General features: G+C 38.9%; 1 protein-coding gene across 2 annotated transcripts in view; it reads right to left on the reverse strand.

The window, feature by feature from the left end:
* Nucleotides 1-4,326: 4,326 nt before the first annotated feature.
* GAREM1 (GRB2 associated regulator of MAPK1 subtype 1) overlaps nucleotides 4,327-14,288 on the reverse strand; it is a 115,151-nt gene continuing 105,189 nt past the window's right edge. For both annotated transcript variants that reach the window (XM_089517239.1, XM_089517240.1), the window contains one exon: nucleotides 4,327-13,906. In XM_089517239.1, the coding sequence (XP_089373365.1) occupies nucleotides 12,991-13,906 (916 nt within the window). In that variant the 3' untranslated portion in view covers nucleotides 4,327-12,990. The remainder of the gene's footprint in view (nucleotides 13,907-14,288) is intronic.

Consider the following 14,288-nt stretch of genomic DNA (forward strand, 5'->3'; position numbering starts at 1 on the left):
ATACCTTTTTAATATACCATAGTAGCCATGCATAAAGTGTTAAAGGTGTGCTTCATATATCCTGAATCTTAACAGCAATAATGAAAATCTCAATATCTATTATACACAACAATTAAATCAATAATGTGCTTCTGAAATAGAAGTAATTTCTGATCTAAAATTGTGTTCTGGACATCTCCTTAAACTCCATAAGTGTGAAAAAATGCAATGAATCACAATGTGAGCCAGACTTCCTCAACCTTGTACCTTCCAAATATGTTTCATTCCTGTTTTCATCATCAGCCCATTTAATACTTATGCTTGCTGGATATGACAGAGTTGTAGACCAACACATCTGGAGGAGGGGACGAATGCTGGTATAATGCACCTATCTGACAAATTCTGGAATGGAACCTGTACCTCTTCTGTACTTCTTCTGAAGAAAACTAAATTACAATGTTACTAAATGTTGCAGAACACTTTTTAAAGCACACAGGTACAAGAAAACTAGATGAGGTGCATGACATAAGTACACCATTACATATCATATACTACCATGATGAGTGTAATGTAAACAAAGAAATTTGTGATCACTGTTTGTATTATTTTTAGTGAAACTGAGTATCAAGAGAGAGAGAGGTGCAAGTGAATGCTTGCATACTGAATGCTAGTTGAATACTTCATATGCTGATTTTTTTCAGATTGTGCTATAGCAGGAGTGCTGGAACTTGCAGATCAACATCTGGATTCCTGTCCATATACTATATGAAGAATATGGTGTCCCATTAAAAGCCAAACTCTTGATATGAAAAGTTCTCTGCCATATGTAGTAGAGGCATACTATCCATTCAAATAAAATCTAAACTAAATTGGCCCTCAGCCTTCACTCTCAGCATCACACCTTCTGCTATGTGTGAAAAAGTACCCACACAGGCACTTTAGCCTCTGTCATCTTCACACAATTTTTTAAAAAATGGTGTGTTGGGGAGTGGAAGTAAAAACTTACACACACTCCACAGCCCCTGTAAAAATTGAGCAACAAGAAAAACAAAATCACAGACCCATAAACTACGCAAGTCTCTTTTCTAATCTCTTGTTTACAACAAAGAGCTTCTTTTCTCTTTACCCCATTAAATCCTCTGGTTACATTGATTTAAGTCTCTTTTTCAGCCTGAAAATCTTCCATCTTTTCTTCTCCCAAAGTATGGCGCTGTATAGACAGGCCCTATGGGGGACCGTCGTTATGCATGAGGGGCGGTGCTTCCTGATGCACCTTGCCCCTTGCACGTAACAAGGGCGTAAAAATGGCGGTGCCCTATACACATGGGCGCCGCCATTTTGATGTGATGGACGCCCAGCGTTTGCACATCTCGGCACCTTCATGACGCTGCAAGTGTGCCATTGGCGCCTGTGGTGTCACAATGGCACCGGCAGAAAGAAGCTGCTTTTTGTGGCTTTTTTGTTGCATGAGGGAGTCACACGGTTTGTTTGCTGCGGCTCCCTCGTGCAACAAATGAGGGCAGCGGGTGACCGCCCTTTTGGGTGGTCTGTATCCCGCCTATGTCTCTGAGAGACTATTAGGTTCTTCAAATTTCTCGTTCCGTCAGCATTTTCTTGCTCTGTAGAAATAAAATCCTCCTTCACCTCCATAAGATCTGATTCTGCTTCAGCCTGTTCTACCATATTAACTTCAGTTTCTCTAAGTTGTTCCTTCTGGCTTATTCTTGCCATCACTTTTTTTTGTCTCTTCCAATTCTTTGAAATTTGTTCCTGAATTGATAGTTCAAAATTACAAACTAAGGCGGGATACAGACTGCCCAAAAGGGTGCTCTTCCGCCGCCCTAGTTTGCTGCGTGAGGGAGCCGCAGTGGACAAACTGCACAGCTCCCTCGCACAACAAAAAGAAGCCGCAAAAAGTGGCTTCTTTCTGCAGCGCCATTATGACGCTGCAAGGCGCCAATGGTGCACTTGCGCCATCATGAAGGCACCAAGACGTGCGGACGCCTTGTGTATAGGGCACCGCCACTTTTACACCACCGTCGCGTGCGAGGGGCAAGGGCCATTTGAAAGCGCTGCCCCTCGCATGTGACGGGGCGCCTCATAGCGCCCGTTTAAATAGGGCCACAATCTTCCCAACAATCTTCAACTTTCCTAAGACTCATCATCATGATTATACTCCAGTTCTATTTGAACATTATATTCTTTTCTATTATTGTTAATACAGTAGTAATGACATGTTCAATTTCAAATGGCCAGATAAAAAGATAGACTCAACAATGCTGATATCCTTCAAAAACAAATAATCTTAAAGTATATATATATATATATATATATATATATATGAAAGACTTGATTGTTTAAAAAAACCCAACCGTTTCTATCAAACATAAAGTTTAAATCTTCAGTTCCTCCAAAATGCCAAAGTGTGTGTGGGGTGTGGGGGTGGGGGTGGGGGTGGGGGAATGATGCAGACAAAGTCCAACAGAATAACATAGTAATCTTCAGATTACTTCTCTCAACTAGTCTTCTAACTTTATATGTAAGTAAAGTGAATCTCTATTTTTGGAGGGCTTCTAAAATCTTACTTCAATTTAGACCAAAGTCAACTTCACTGGTTTCCAATCAAGCTGTGTAACAAATTCAAGTCTGAACCAAATCATGAATGTGGAGTAACCCACTTTTAGAGATCACATTTGTACATTTAATGTCAATCTTATTTCACTGAAAAATTTCCTTCGGCACTTGAATATGTTGCAAATTTTTGCCTCAGGAAAGTAACACATTTTTAGGGGGTGGGGAGGGAAAGGGACAAATTTGCCAAATGCAGTCTCCAGAAAGCATGAGTGTGGAAGACATGTTCTATGTGTTACAAGTCATGAAAATAGTTCCCACTATTTTCTTGCTGCCACATGGATTTGGCCATGGCCCTGTAGTTGAAAAGAGTTCCAAGAGATGGAAATGAGAAGAAGAAGAAGAAGAAGAAGAAGAAGAAGAAGAAGAAGAAGAACCGTATATACTTGTGTATAAGCTGACCTCATGTATAAGTCGAGAGAAGGTTTCAGGGTCAAAATCCTGGATTGTGATATGACCTGTGGATAAGTTGAGGGTAAAACTTAGGGAGCCATAAGGAAGGATGGAAAGGGGGAAATACCACTTCTGTCCCTCTGTCTCCTTCTCTGGACTTCTAGGAAGCAAGTGGATTTAAATGGAGATTTGTTTCCACAGGAAGCCAAGGCTTGCAAACAGACCAGGCAAGTGTTTTTCAATGGGGACTTTTCCCCATTGGATGCAAAGAGACCAGGGAAGGAAAGCCTTGCAAAAGGGACCACGGAAGGGAAGCCTTGCAAAAGGGACCAGGAAAGGGAAGCCTTGCAAAGGGGGCCAGGGAAGGGAAGCCTTGCAAAGGGGACCAGGGAAGGGAAGCCTTGCAAAGGGGACCAGGGAAGGGAAGCCTTGCAAAGGGGACCAGGGAAGGGAAGCCTTGCAAAGGGGACCAGGGAAGGGATGCCTTGCAAAGGGGACCAGGGAAGGGAAACCTTGAAAAGGGGACCAGGGAAAGGAAGCCATGCAAACGGACCAGACAAGTGCTTTTCGAAGGGGATTTTTTTCCGATAGGATGGAAAGTTGCAAACGGACTGGAAGGGGCGGAATTCAATGGAGATTGGGGTGTCATGCTTGTTTGCTCTAGGACCTTTCTAATCACTATTGCTCTGTTGACCCTTCTATAAGTCTACCTAAGATTTTTGGGACAATTTTCAGGCATAAATTTCTCGACCTATAGTCGAGTATATACGGTAGTTGTTAACATGTTTAATCATCCGAAGGATTTTTTTTTTATTCTTCAGATAAAGGTAGCAGACCTTAACATGTTTAATCATTAATCATCTGAAGGATGTTATTTAGCAGACCTGAAGACAGGTGAGAAAATGTTTCCCTCCAGATGTGTCTGAACGGAAAATCTATTGGCTGTCCTTGATAGGTTGATGGAAGCTGTAGCCCAACAATATCTGGAGGGTCAAAATTATCCTGTACTAAAGTCTGGGACTTTAGTACAGTCCCAGAAAATAGTACGCCTGAAATTCAGCCACCATTGTTTTATACTAGTAACAGTGCAGACATTACAAGTATGTTTTCATTTTAGCAATATGCAATCCAACTTTAAAACTAAATTTCAGTTCAATTATTTTGTGCAAAATATCTGACCGTTTAAAGCCTTAGGCTGCCAAAATTATACAAATTATAATTGTATATCCAGCTAACATCTGATGGAAAGAATAAACTCTACACTTTTAAAGTATCATGAAAATAATATCTTTAATATACAATTATATACTTACAATACACCATTGACATTTGTTCATATACATTATTTTGTTATTTATTTGCTTCTGATTTAAACAAATATTTCTCACTCCTAAACTTTTAACAGAGATGTTCAAACCAGCACAGACTTTCACAAAAGCACACTTTATTTCAACAATGGAATATATTCACTGAGCCAATAATAGCCCCCACGCCTATCTTTTTGACATACATGAAAACCATCAGAAAGCTGCTTTAGTACAGTCCCAGAAAACAGTACGCCTGAAATTCGGCCACCATTGTTTTAAACTAGACCTGATGAACTTTGTTATCAAAACAGTAAAACTAGATTATATTTTCAAAAGGCTCTTTTGTTCTAGATATTAGTGAGGCCTCTATGTCCATCTTAGCTTTCATAACATGAAAATGGATCTATAAATGAAACAAAAACCCCTCTCCTGTTACTGTTGTATTTTCTATATAGTTTCACCATTTGAATGAACTGTTTAAATAAAAAAATCATATGAAACAATACTAACTTTTAAAATTGTTTCAAAATTAGTATTCAAACATTTCCATTCATTACAAAAGGAGATCCCTCAGTGATCCATACATACTTCCTGAATACTGTTGTCAGAGCTTCGCAGGAACAGAGCTGAACTGGTCCTGCTTAACTGTTCTGTAGCGTCAGGATTCAATCTGCTTCTTGTTTTAAATGATATTCTCCCCATTTCTAGATTCCTAGAGACTATGTAGATAATAAAACAAGCTTAGGACCATTTGTCTAAAATTATTCCTCTCAAGTCTCTTAACAAGATTTTGAGCAGGTTGTGGTTAAGGCACAAGTTTTCAAGGCCCAGAGTTTGTCAGTCCATCTGAGAAGGACTCACTTATAGTTAGACATGCTGGCAATGTAGTTCAAGTTGGACATGAACACACATCTTTTCAGGAATGTTGACAAATGTCCTAGCCTGTTGGGTGAATGCATCTCTGCTTCCTACTGCATCTAAAGATAATTGTTTGCATTAATATTCAAGGGGTAGGAGGGGAGATGGAAATGTTCCTTCTGTGATCTCTCTGTAGATAACTTTATCTTAGGACCCAAGATACTGAATTGTTCTATCCCATTTGCTTCTTATGAAACACTTGCCACTATGTAATCAAAATATATAGCATAATAATAAAGGTGCTTATGGCTGCCACCATGCTGCAGAATTAATGCAGTTTGACACCACTTTAGCTGACATGGCTCCATTCTGTGGAAATCTGGGATTTGTAGTTTGTTGTGGCACCTGAACTCTCTGACAGTGAAAGCTAAATACCTTACATAGCCACAAATCCCATATCAATGAACCATGACAGTTGAAGTGGTGTCAAACTGCATTAATTCTGCAGTGTAGATACAGCCCTTGACAGAGTAATAATACTCGTTTAACCGACAACATCTTGGCTGCAAATGTCACTGTTAAAAGTGCATTGGTATGTAATTAAGTGAACATTCTCTTAAGGATTTTGATTTTGCCAGTAATCATCTGATGCTGCCTTTAAGTAAGCATTTTGTCCTGCTTAGTTGACAAAATGTTCCATACAATTGCAATGTGGCTGCTCAGTCCCAAGCATGCACAACGGCCATACTAAACTCAGTGGGATTTAGGACTGCACTGTTAAATCTCTAAAAGAAACTATAGACCATACCTCACAATATAGTACTTTGATCACAGGCAGCATAAGACTAATTGTTACAGATACATTACATATGGCCTTTCTTCTCCTTTGCTCGCTCTTTTAAAAAAAACCTACATGAAATGTTGATGCGCTAGTGTAGGGGATATATATAATGGACTACTATATTGCCTACAAAGAAGTTCAGGAGCCAAATGATTAAAAACCTGAAATATTTCCATCTACTTGTCTTTGCAGACAAATTATTGAAAGCTAGCACTGTCATCTTGATTAGTTATGCAATATGCATAGGTCAGCAAATTTAAGATGGGACACTTGTTAATCTGGATATACCAAAAGCCAGCACAGTTAATGTTGACAGTCCTATCAAATGAGTAAGGCTCTTACTGCAGCCCCAACTCCACTGCACATTTAAAAATGTCAATTTCATCTCACAGAAAATGAGCAGCAAGAATGTTGCTTGTCAGTGGGGATGTTTACCCTTATGCTGAATCTTATTTGCATAGAATTATGAAAAACATTTAGGTAATCTGTGCCGAACTTTAAGCTTTGTTCCTTTAGGTTCTGATCCTGGTATCTGGAAATATTAAGAGGTCAGACCTATAGCAATGTAAAGAACAAATTTATTATACCATGAGCTCATGCTATAATGAGCAGAATGAGTCTGTCCTTTTTTGGCGCAACAGACTAACACGGTTACCCTGATAGATTTTAAGAGTCAAAGAGACATTATAGTCTTTGCATAAGTGGTATGGTTTGAAGCATTAGTGCTTCTCCCTACATGATGCAGAAATGCTTACGAATGTGTCTTTCCAACAATTATCCTCCGATGGACCAACAATATTAGAAATATTTTACTTTTTGGAATGAAACAGAACAGCTGAATTCTGAAACTCATGTTGAACAACAATGGACTGTGAAAGTAAAGAGGACAAGATAAAAATTCAACTATTATGCAAATAAAAAGTCGGGTTCACACAAAGCCCCCTGTACATGTGATGTGCACATCAAGGGTTTTTTTTTTTTTTTGGGGGGGGGAGGAGTTGCTAGTCTAGTCAGCATCTTCCCATCCCTTGACAAACACTCCTATACTTAGTGGGGTTCTGGATATTTATTGGTGAGTTAGGTGGAAGTGTGCAGGTGGGGCTGGCTCACATGTGCCCCCTGAATAACTTTTCAACTATATTCACCATGTCGTCTTGGACAACAGGACATACTGAGATGGTGGCACAGGCCATATATATACACACAGATTTGGTACATTTAGGGAGAAACATTCTTTTTCCTGCTGCTCTTTAAGTGCTAAAAACGGCTGGGCATTATCTTTAGCACCCAGTCTTTTAATACATGATCCACAAGACAATGATTCAAAAGTTAATACAAACTTACTAACAGTCAGATAGCCCTGATGTAGAATAAATTCAGCATATCATGCAGGACCTCTGAACCAAGTGGATTCATTTGCAAATGGAGTGTTGGTTCAGTTCACTTACAAAGGTAAAACTTCGAACACTCCAGATACAGAATTCTTTAGATGAACTACAACCCACAGCAGGACCAGAGCAACATTAAATAACCAAGGCTATAATTCCTATAATTCCTCTCATTCCTGGAAGTAAATCTCTCTTAACACAACTGGACTTACTTTTGAGTAAATATGCATAAGATCATGCTGTGAGTCTTTTATGTTGCCCAGAATTATGTTGCTTCAGAATTATTTTCTATTAAGAGAACACTTGCTAGAAGAACAGCAGCTACATTTAGCTTGCAAAGAAGGAAAACCTCTTTGATACTAATCATTTGTAAAGACATGGTGAGAAAGAAATGAAACCAGGCTTTAATGGACCTCTGGTTGTTTTGCCCCTGCTTGATGCATGGCTGTTGCCATTCTTTCCATGTTTGCATTGCCATGAAGAGGCAACATGTAGTGGTGCAGTTGTCACTCAGTGTCTCTCCTCTTCCTACTTCCTGGAGGCATTTATTCCAGATGCAATGCTTATTATAGGAATGAAATCTAGCATCATGTCTACCTGGCTGCAGCAGAGCTAAGCTACAGTTCTTTACCTACAGTGAGTGCCAGAGCAGGGGTTAACCAGGACATGGACATTTTATTTTATTGGATTACAACTCCCTGAGTCTCCCCCTAAGCTTCTCCACTGGCCATGATAGCTGTGGGAATGAGGGAGCTGTAGTCCCCAAAGCAACTGGTTTACAGAGCTTAGATCAATTCATTGACTGATTTTGCCTAAATTTTAATTTCCCAATTAATGTTGAAATTATGAACATGCTTTAATTAATTGGGCCATTAAAACCTGGGCATTTTATGTGAAAAAAAACAGGCTGCACCTATATGGGCCTGTATGAAAGGAATGTTTTTGGAGTCTTTGTGAAAAGTGGGAGTGTACTCCCTCCGTTACTGATTATATTCTGGGCTGATTTCTATTGTATATTACTATATAATATACATTATAATATTATTTGGGCTGACCTTCAATGAATCCCTTTGTTATTCTTAGTCTATTACTCACAGAGTGCTAGTTCCTTGATAATTAAGTTAATATTTTCTACAAACCCATACCCAATTTCCTTCTCTAGCCTCCCTCTTTTTCTCTGTCCTTACCCTTGCTATTCTGCTTTTTTCTTACCCCTCCTCCTCCTTCTTACACATCCCCTTTTAATTCTACACTGAAGATAAGATGGGTACAGAGAAGAATGGACATGCTAGATATGTGATCACTAAAACTGCAGATGTCAGATTGTATTTGGGATCTCTGACTCCTGTATGAAAAACCTATGCTCCACCACACGTCCTGATTGGGAGAGGGGAGGCAGAAAAGATGCAGTGATTATTTGTGCAGAAAAATATTCTGCACATGCTCTGAAACTCTCAAAAATCTGATTAAGATTTCCTCATTCTTAAATCACTGGCTGAACATCATAGCCATTTAATTATTGCTGTACTTGTAATGGATCAGCATCCTATAACTGAAGACAATCAATCATTACTAACCTTTAAAAAACAAAGCATTTCAAGAAGACATTCTTCACCACCAATGCATACATTTAACGTCATCTTCAAATGCATGCATTGGTGGAGATAGAAAGAAAGAGATTTTGGCAAGTGATGAACTGAAAAAGATGCAAGATGAGGTCCCATATTTTGGGACAGTTTCCTCCTAACTGATAGTTTCAGATGTGTTCGATTCCTACCATTGCCAGGCAATAATCTTACTACGTACTTTGCAATCTCCAGGCTGGAGAAAGGCAACTTTATAAGGCGAACATGAGCCCTTTTGAAGGAGCCAATAACAAAATGAGCTCCCATTAAGATCAGAAGTGACAGCCTCCATTCAACCCTCTGTAAATGCCATGGTCTAGCTTTACACTAATATTTCAATCTGTAAGTTAATTAATTTCCCAAATTTAACTAGTTGACATAATTGAATTGAATTATTTTTCAAATTTAATATTCCAAGCTGTGCTGGTTTACCTCAGAGGTTGGAAAACATGTCCAGTGAGGTGGGGAGTGAGAGAAGCAGCCACTATAGCTGTAGCTCTGATGGTGCTATGGGTATCCTGGATATCAGGTCTGAGGGAAGTAAAGGGTGAGGTGGTAAGTGACTTGTGGCGGTGGTGACACACAACTGGTTCTCTGACAGCAGCTAGGGTGGAGTGATCAGTGAGGAATCCTCCTGATGATGTTTGGCTATCCTAAACTGAAGTGTCAGCCTTGGTGGTAGGTGCTTGTCAAATAACTAAGGATTATGAACTGAGAGGAGATGGTCTAGGAACCTTCAGCTACAAAGCACAAACACATTTCTAAAGCAGAAGCACAGATGGAAGGCAATTTCACTTCTAGAATGATAGGAACTCAGTCACTCAAGTATGCAAAAAGGACTGATGTCAAATCAGAGATTCACTTCCTCAATATGATGTCCAAATATAGGTGAAAGTACATTGGCTTGGATTGTGAGATAAGTTGTATCCTCAGGACACGTTTTGAGTGAATCTCTCTTTCCCCTGCTGTCCTCCATCCATACCCCATATTGTTCAGGAGGGGCTTCAAATTCCCATAGAGAGGATTTTCCAGGGAGTGTACTGTAGATGCCAGCAGTAGAAATGAGAAACTCTCCTTTGAGGTTAAATTAAGTAATATTATAATTCAAACCATTTAGCTGAAAATATACACTGGCTTTCAAATACCTCTGCTGCTAGACAGGTGCCCAATAGAACTGTCCTTGGTCACATCAGCCCAGAGTTTTATAGGAAGGTGTTGGAAGAAAAGGAAATATTAAGCAGTTAGCAAACCAGAAATTTCTCTGATGAAGAATCACTTTCCTATGACACAATGCATGGTGATCATATGAATTTTTAGGACTAACTGCATATGCGTCATTCCTCCTCTGCCCTCTTATGAAACCCTTGCTAAAGGCTAAATATATATATGGAAAAGGTAGTGGTTCAATGGATTTAAAATTCCACTCTTTAAAAAGAAAATTAATTTTACTTCCCTGTCACTATCTTCATAAATCTAGGTTTAAGGAGAACCACTGAAAGTGAAAAATAGAAAAATGAAAAAGACTTAAGACTTTGAAAAAGTGACCAACATGCCCTTTTAGGGAGCAAGACATTCATTTTCAGAAAGGTTTGGTGAGTCTCTCTGAGGCTTTCCATCAGCAGCATCTATTATGTGGGAGGGGGCACAAGTAAATACTTTTTTAGTTGAATGGGAGTGGCAGTAAGAGAAGACATGATGAAAAATAAAGAAAACAGTTGCACTTAGGTGGCAGAATTCCCAAAAACAACAGACTGGCCATTGTGTGAACATAATGTTAAATCAGACAGGACTTTGGTCTGATCCAACATGGCTTTTCTTAAGAAACATAAAATAGAGAAGAAAAAAACAATGAAGCTTAATATTGCCTGCTAAATTATCAGACCTTTCTCTGGTTCTCCCCTCAAATACAACACATTCAATGAAATCTCCGAATAAATCTCCTGTTTTCCAAGCGCAAGGATGACTGAAACTAAATGAATGAAACTATCACATTAAGGAACAGTGCATCAAGGCCACAGAGAGAGAGATGAGCTATGGTTCATCTTGCTTTGCATAAAGACATTAAATTTCTGACCTTTTAAATCCTTTGATGGATAAGCAGTGGAATTAGTAAAGGATGTGCCTGGAACCTCTTGCTGAGATTTAGTTATATCAGGCCAATGGGAAAAATGCACTGCTTAGTTTGTGGGCCCACCCTGATCTCCACTTCCCATACCCCCCCCCCCCCAATTCTTAATAATTGAAAGCATATATTACATCTATATATTATTTCAAGGACTATCTTTTTCTAAATAAAGGACAATTTACTCAACTTCATTTTGATTAAATTAGATTTAGTTTTTGGAATGTGAATTCTTTTAATTTAGGTTATTTTACATGTTAATCTTCTTTATTTGTTTATTTTTAAAATGCTTCAAAGAAACAATGCAAAGCACCAAGGATTAATCATTGAACGGGTGTAACAGTATCTTCCCTACTTAAGTATAGTTCCAAGTCAGATCATGCTCACTTTGTGTGCATTTTACATGTAAGATGGTTGGTTATTGATCCCTAAACTTTTTTAACATTAAAGCAGGGCCTCAAGATTTGCTCATAATACAGAAAAGTTGATTTTGACTGAATATAGTGTGATTGCAAAAACAAAACAAAACAAAAAACCCCAAACCACCAACAACCCTGAAATTAAAATCATTCCCTCTTCTCTGCTAATGTTATTTCCAAAAATAAAAGGGATAAAATGGGATATTTAAGTTCATGTTTACATTTTAGAGTCCTCTTCTCCAGCACTACAAAGAACTTTTCCATTTACACTGTCTCTTTTTATATAGGTCTTATATTAATCAAGAATACTGTATTTGGGAACAAGGGTCTGTCTGTCTTAGTTGGTGCCATTTCTAAGCTATAAGCAAATATGCTAAATCAAACTCTGGAGATTGTGCATGTGTGGAAAAAGATTACTGTAGTTGGGTTTCCTGTCCTATACAGAACTTTTACAAAAGATATCCCTTTTCCCAAATTATGAAAAAGATTAGCTTCTTTTCCTTGATGCAATTTTGGGAAAGTACTGATATTGCCTCCACATAACTCTCCCCACAAATCTTTGTGGAGGAAAAGCAAGAGGTATTGCTTGTAGGGATCCAGTTGCTTTCTGATCCTTGGTAACCCGAAAAAGTGAAGAGTCAGTAGGAGAATGCAACAAAGGTGACAAGGAAAACTATGATGGAGACAAAAAATGGACAAACTGAACAGTAGCATCTCACAAGAGTGTGAGGACAGAATGTCACTTACTGCTCTCCTCAAGCTCAGTAACTTCTCAGTCTTATTCTCTAATAAGGCAATGAAATAATGGTGACTTGCAGTATCTTGAGAAGGAGTAAAGCTAATTCTTTTGTTTTATTTTGATGAGCTGTGTTTTTGAAACATGGGTTCATTGAGGGTGGATTTTTATCACAACCCAGGAATCTTATAGAAAGGAACCTGATTTCCAAGTGTAGATCAAGAGTGAGAAGGGCAAGTTGACACTTTCTATCAGATAAATCAAAAGTGAAGGCAAGTTATGTGGCCATCAGAACAAAAATTAATAAAAACAACAAGAGGAAATAAATTCATTGGGAAATACAAAATCAAATTGATTTATGTGCTACTCAGGGTTGACTAAATCCATAATAATAAATATAGGTCTTTAACATACTACATGAATACAAATTAAATTCCCTTTAAAGTTCATGGTTTAGCAGCTGCTCAATGTTCTGGAATGCCCAAGGCACACCTTTATTTTTCTACTATGTACAAGAGTCTGCTCACCACTCAAAACTATCTGAATAGTAAGATCTTTCTTTTCTTACTATTTAGACAAGAGAGGAGTAGTGCAACCACCTCCCTAACAAAAGCCAAAAAGAGTGTGAGACTTTGTGTTAGACCCAATGCTTCCAGCACACATCTCTGAGTTTTGCTGAACAAGTTGAACACTACATTTTAGGTCTCCAGCCATTAATGAACTGCAGTATTTTCTTAACTTGTAGTTTGCTTAGTTTGAAGTCCTCAGAAAGGATCTCTTCATTAAGTTGAACAAGCAAGTTTCCATCAATCTTCTCAGTAACAAAAATTGTTACTACGTCCTCTGATAAGCCTATAAAGCGCAAAGATTTGGACACTTCCTCTACTGAGAGTCCAGATAGGTCTACAGGAGGTTGCCAGGGAGAACCATCTCCACAAGACCTTGGCACTAGCTGGAGATGAAGAGGAGATGAGAAAGGATAAGAGATTGAAAAGATGTCCGACACAGCCTTTTTACCTAGGTACTGATCATCAGAAAGGTCTGGAGAGTCTGGCTGAGGGTCTTCTTCAGCACCATCTATTCTGAGAGGCAGGGGGCACAAGTCAAGGCCTGGCTTCTCATCTGCTATTTTAGGGGCCCGAGGGGGTAAGGCAGGACATGAGAGAGACTGCAATGTGCTACTTGTTGCCAGAGTTTTCTCATCAGTACACTCATGAGAGTAACTTGCTGACTTTGGGCAATTGGACCCAGCACAGCCAAGCTCTCCCGCTGTAGCTGGCAATGCATTCCCTGTAGGGAGTTCGCTTCGGTTGAAGTCAAATGTAAAAGGTGCTGGAGAATTTTTCTTTGGTGTGCTGGGAGTCTTCTGCCTTGGATAACTGTAACTCCTGTTTGAATCCAATATAAAGTCACTCCTATCAAGACTTTCAGAAACTCCAGAAAAATGATTTGGCCATGACAGTCGAGAGGACAGAGCATCAGCAGAGGGACTCCCCAAAGGCAATTTGCTGCCAAGATCTTGCAGGTCAGCTTTTACAGAGCTGCATGGAAAACACACGACCGGAGTGCTCTCAATGGGAATTTCAGCTTCTCCTTCAGCAGCATTGCTTGTTGTTGTTGTTAATGAAAAAACAAAAAACAAAATCAAGAACAGAATTAATACACTGGTTGTTACCAGTCATGCTAGAATAGTGATTGTGGATGCTGCTCTGACATAATGTAAAGAGATATTTTTAAGTAACTTTCCTTCTGCAGAATGTTTGCACCACACAAACTCAAATACCTGTACAGGAATGATTTTAGATGATGGGCAAGTTCATCCACCCCCACAGTGACTCTTCCCAGAAAATGTGTTAATGTTGGCTAAATTGTTTTTCACTTCTTGGTTTTAGTCTACAAGTGACAGACAAAAATAGACATAGTACTGATAGGTCTAACTTTAGGCATATAGAAAGTGCAAATCTCATTTATACATTAACCCAGCAGCTT

Source organism: Sceloporus occidentalis, unplaced genomic scaffold (assembly GCF_023333645.1).
Source record: "Sceloporus occidentalis isolate IW3139 unplaced genomic scaffold, rSceOcc1.0.p SCAF_3, whole genome shotgun sequence".
Classification (NCBI taxonomy): Eukaryota; Metazoa; Chordata; class Lepidosauria; order Squamata; family Phrynosomatidae; genus Sceloporus; species Sceloporus occidentalis.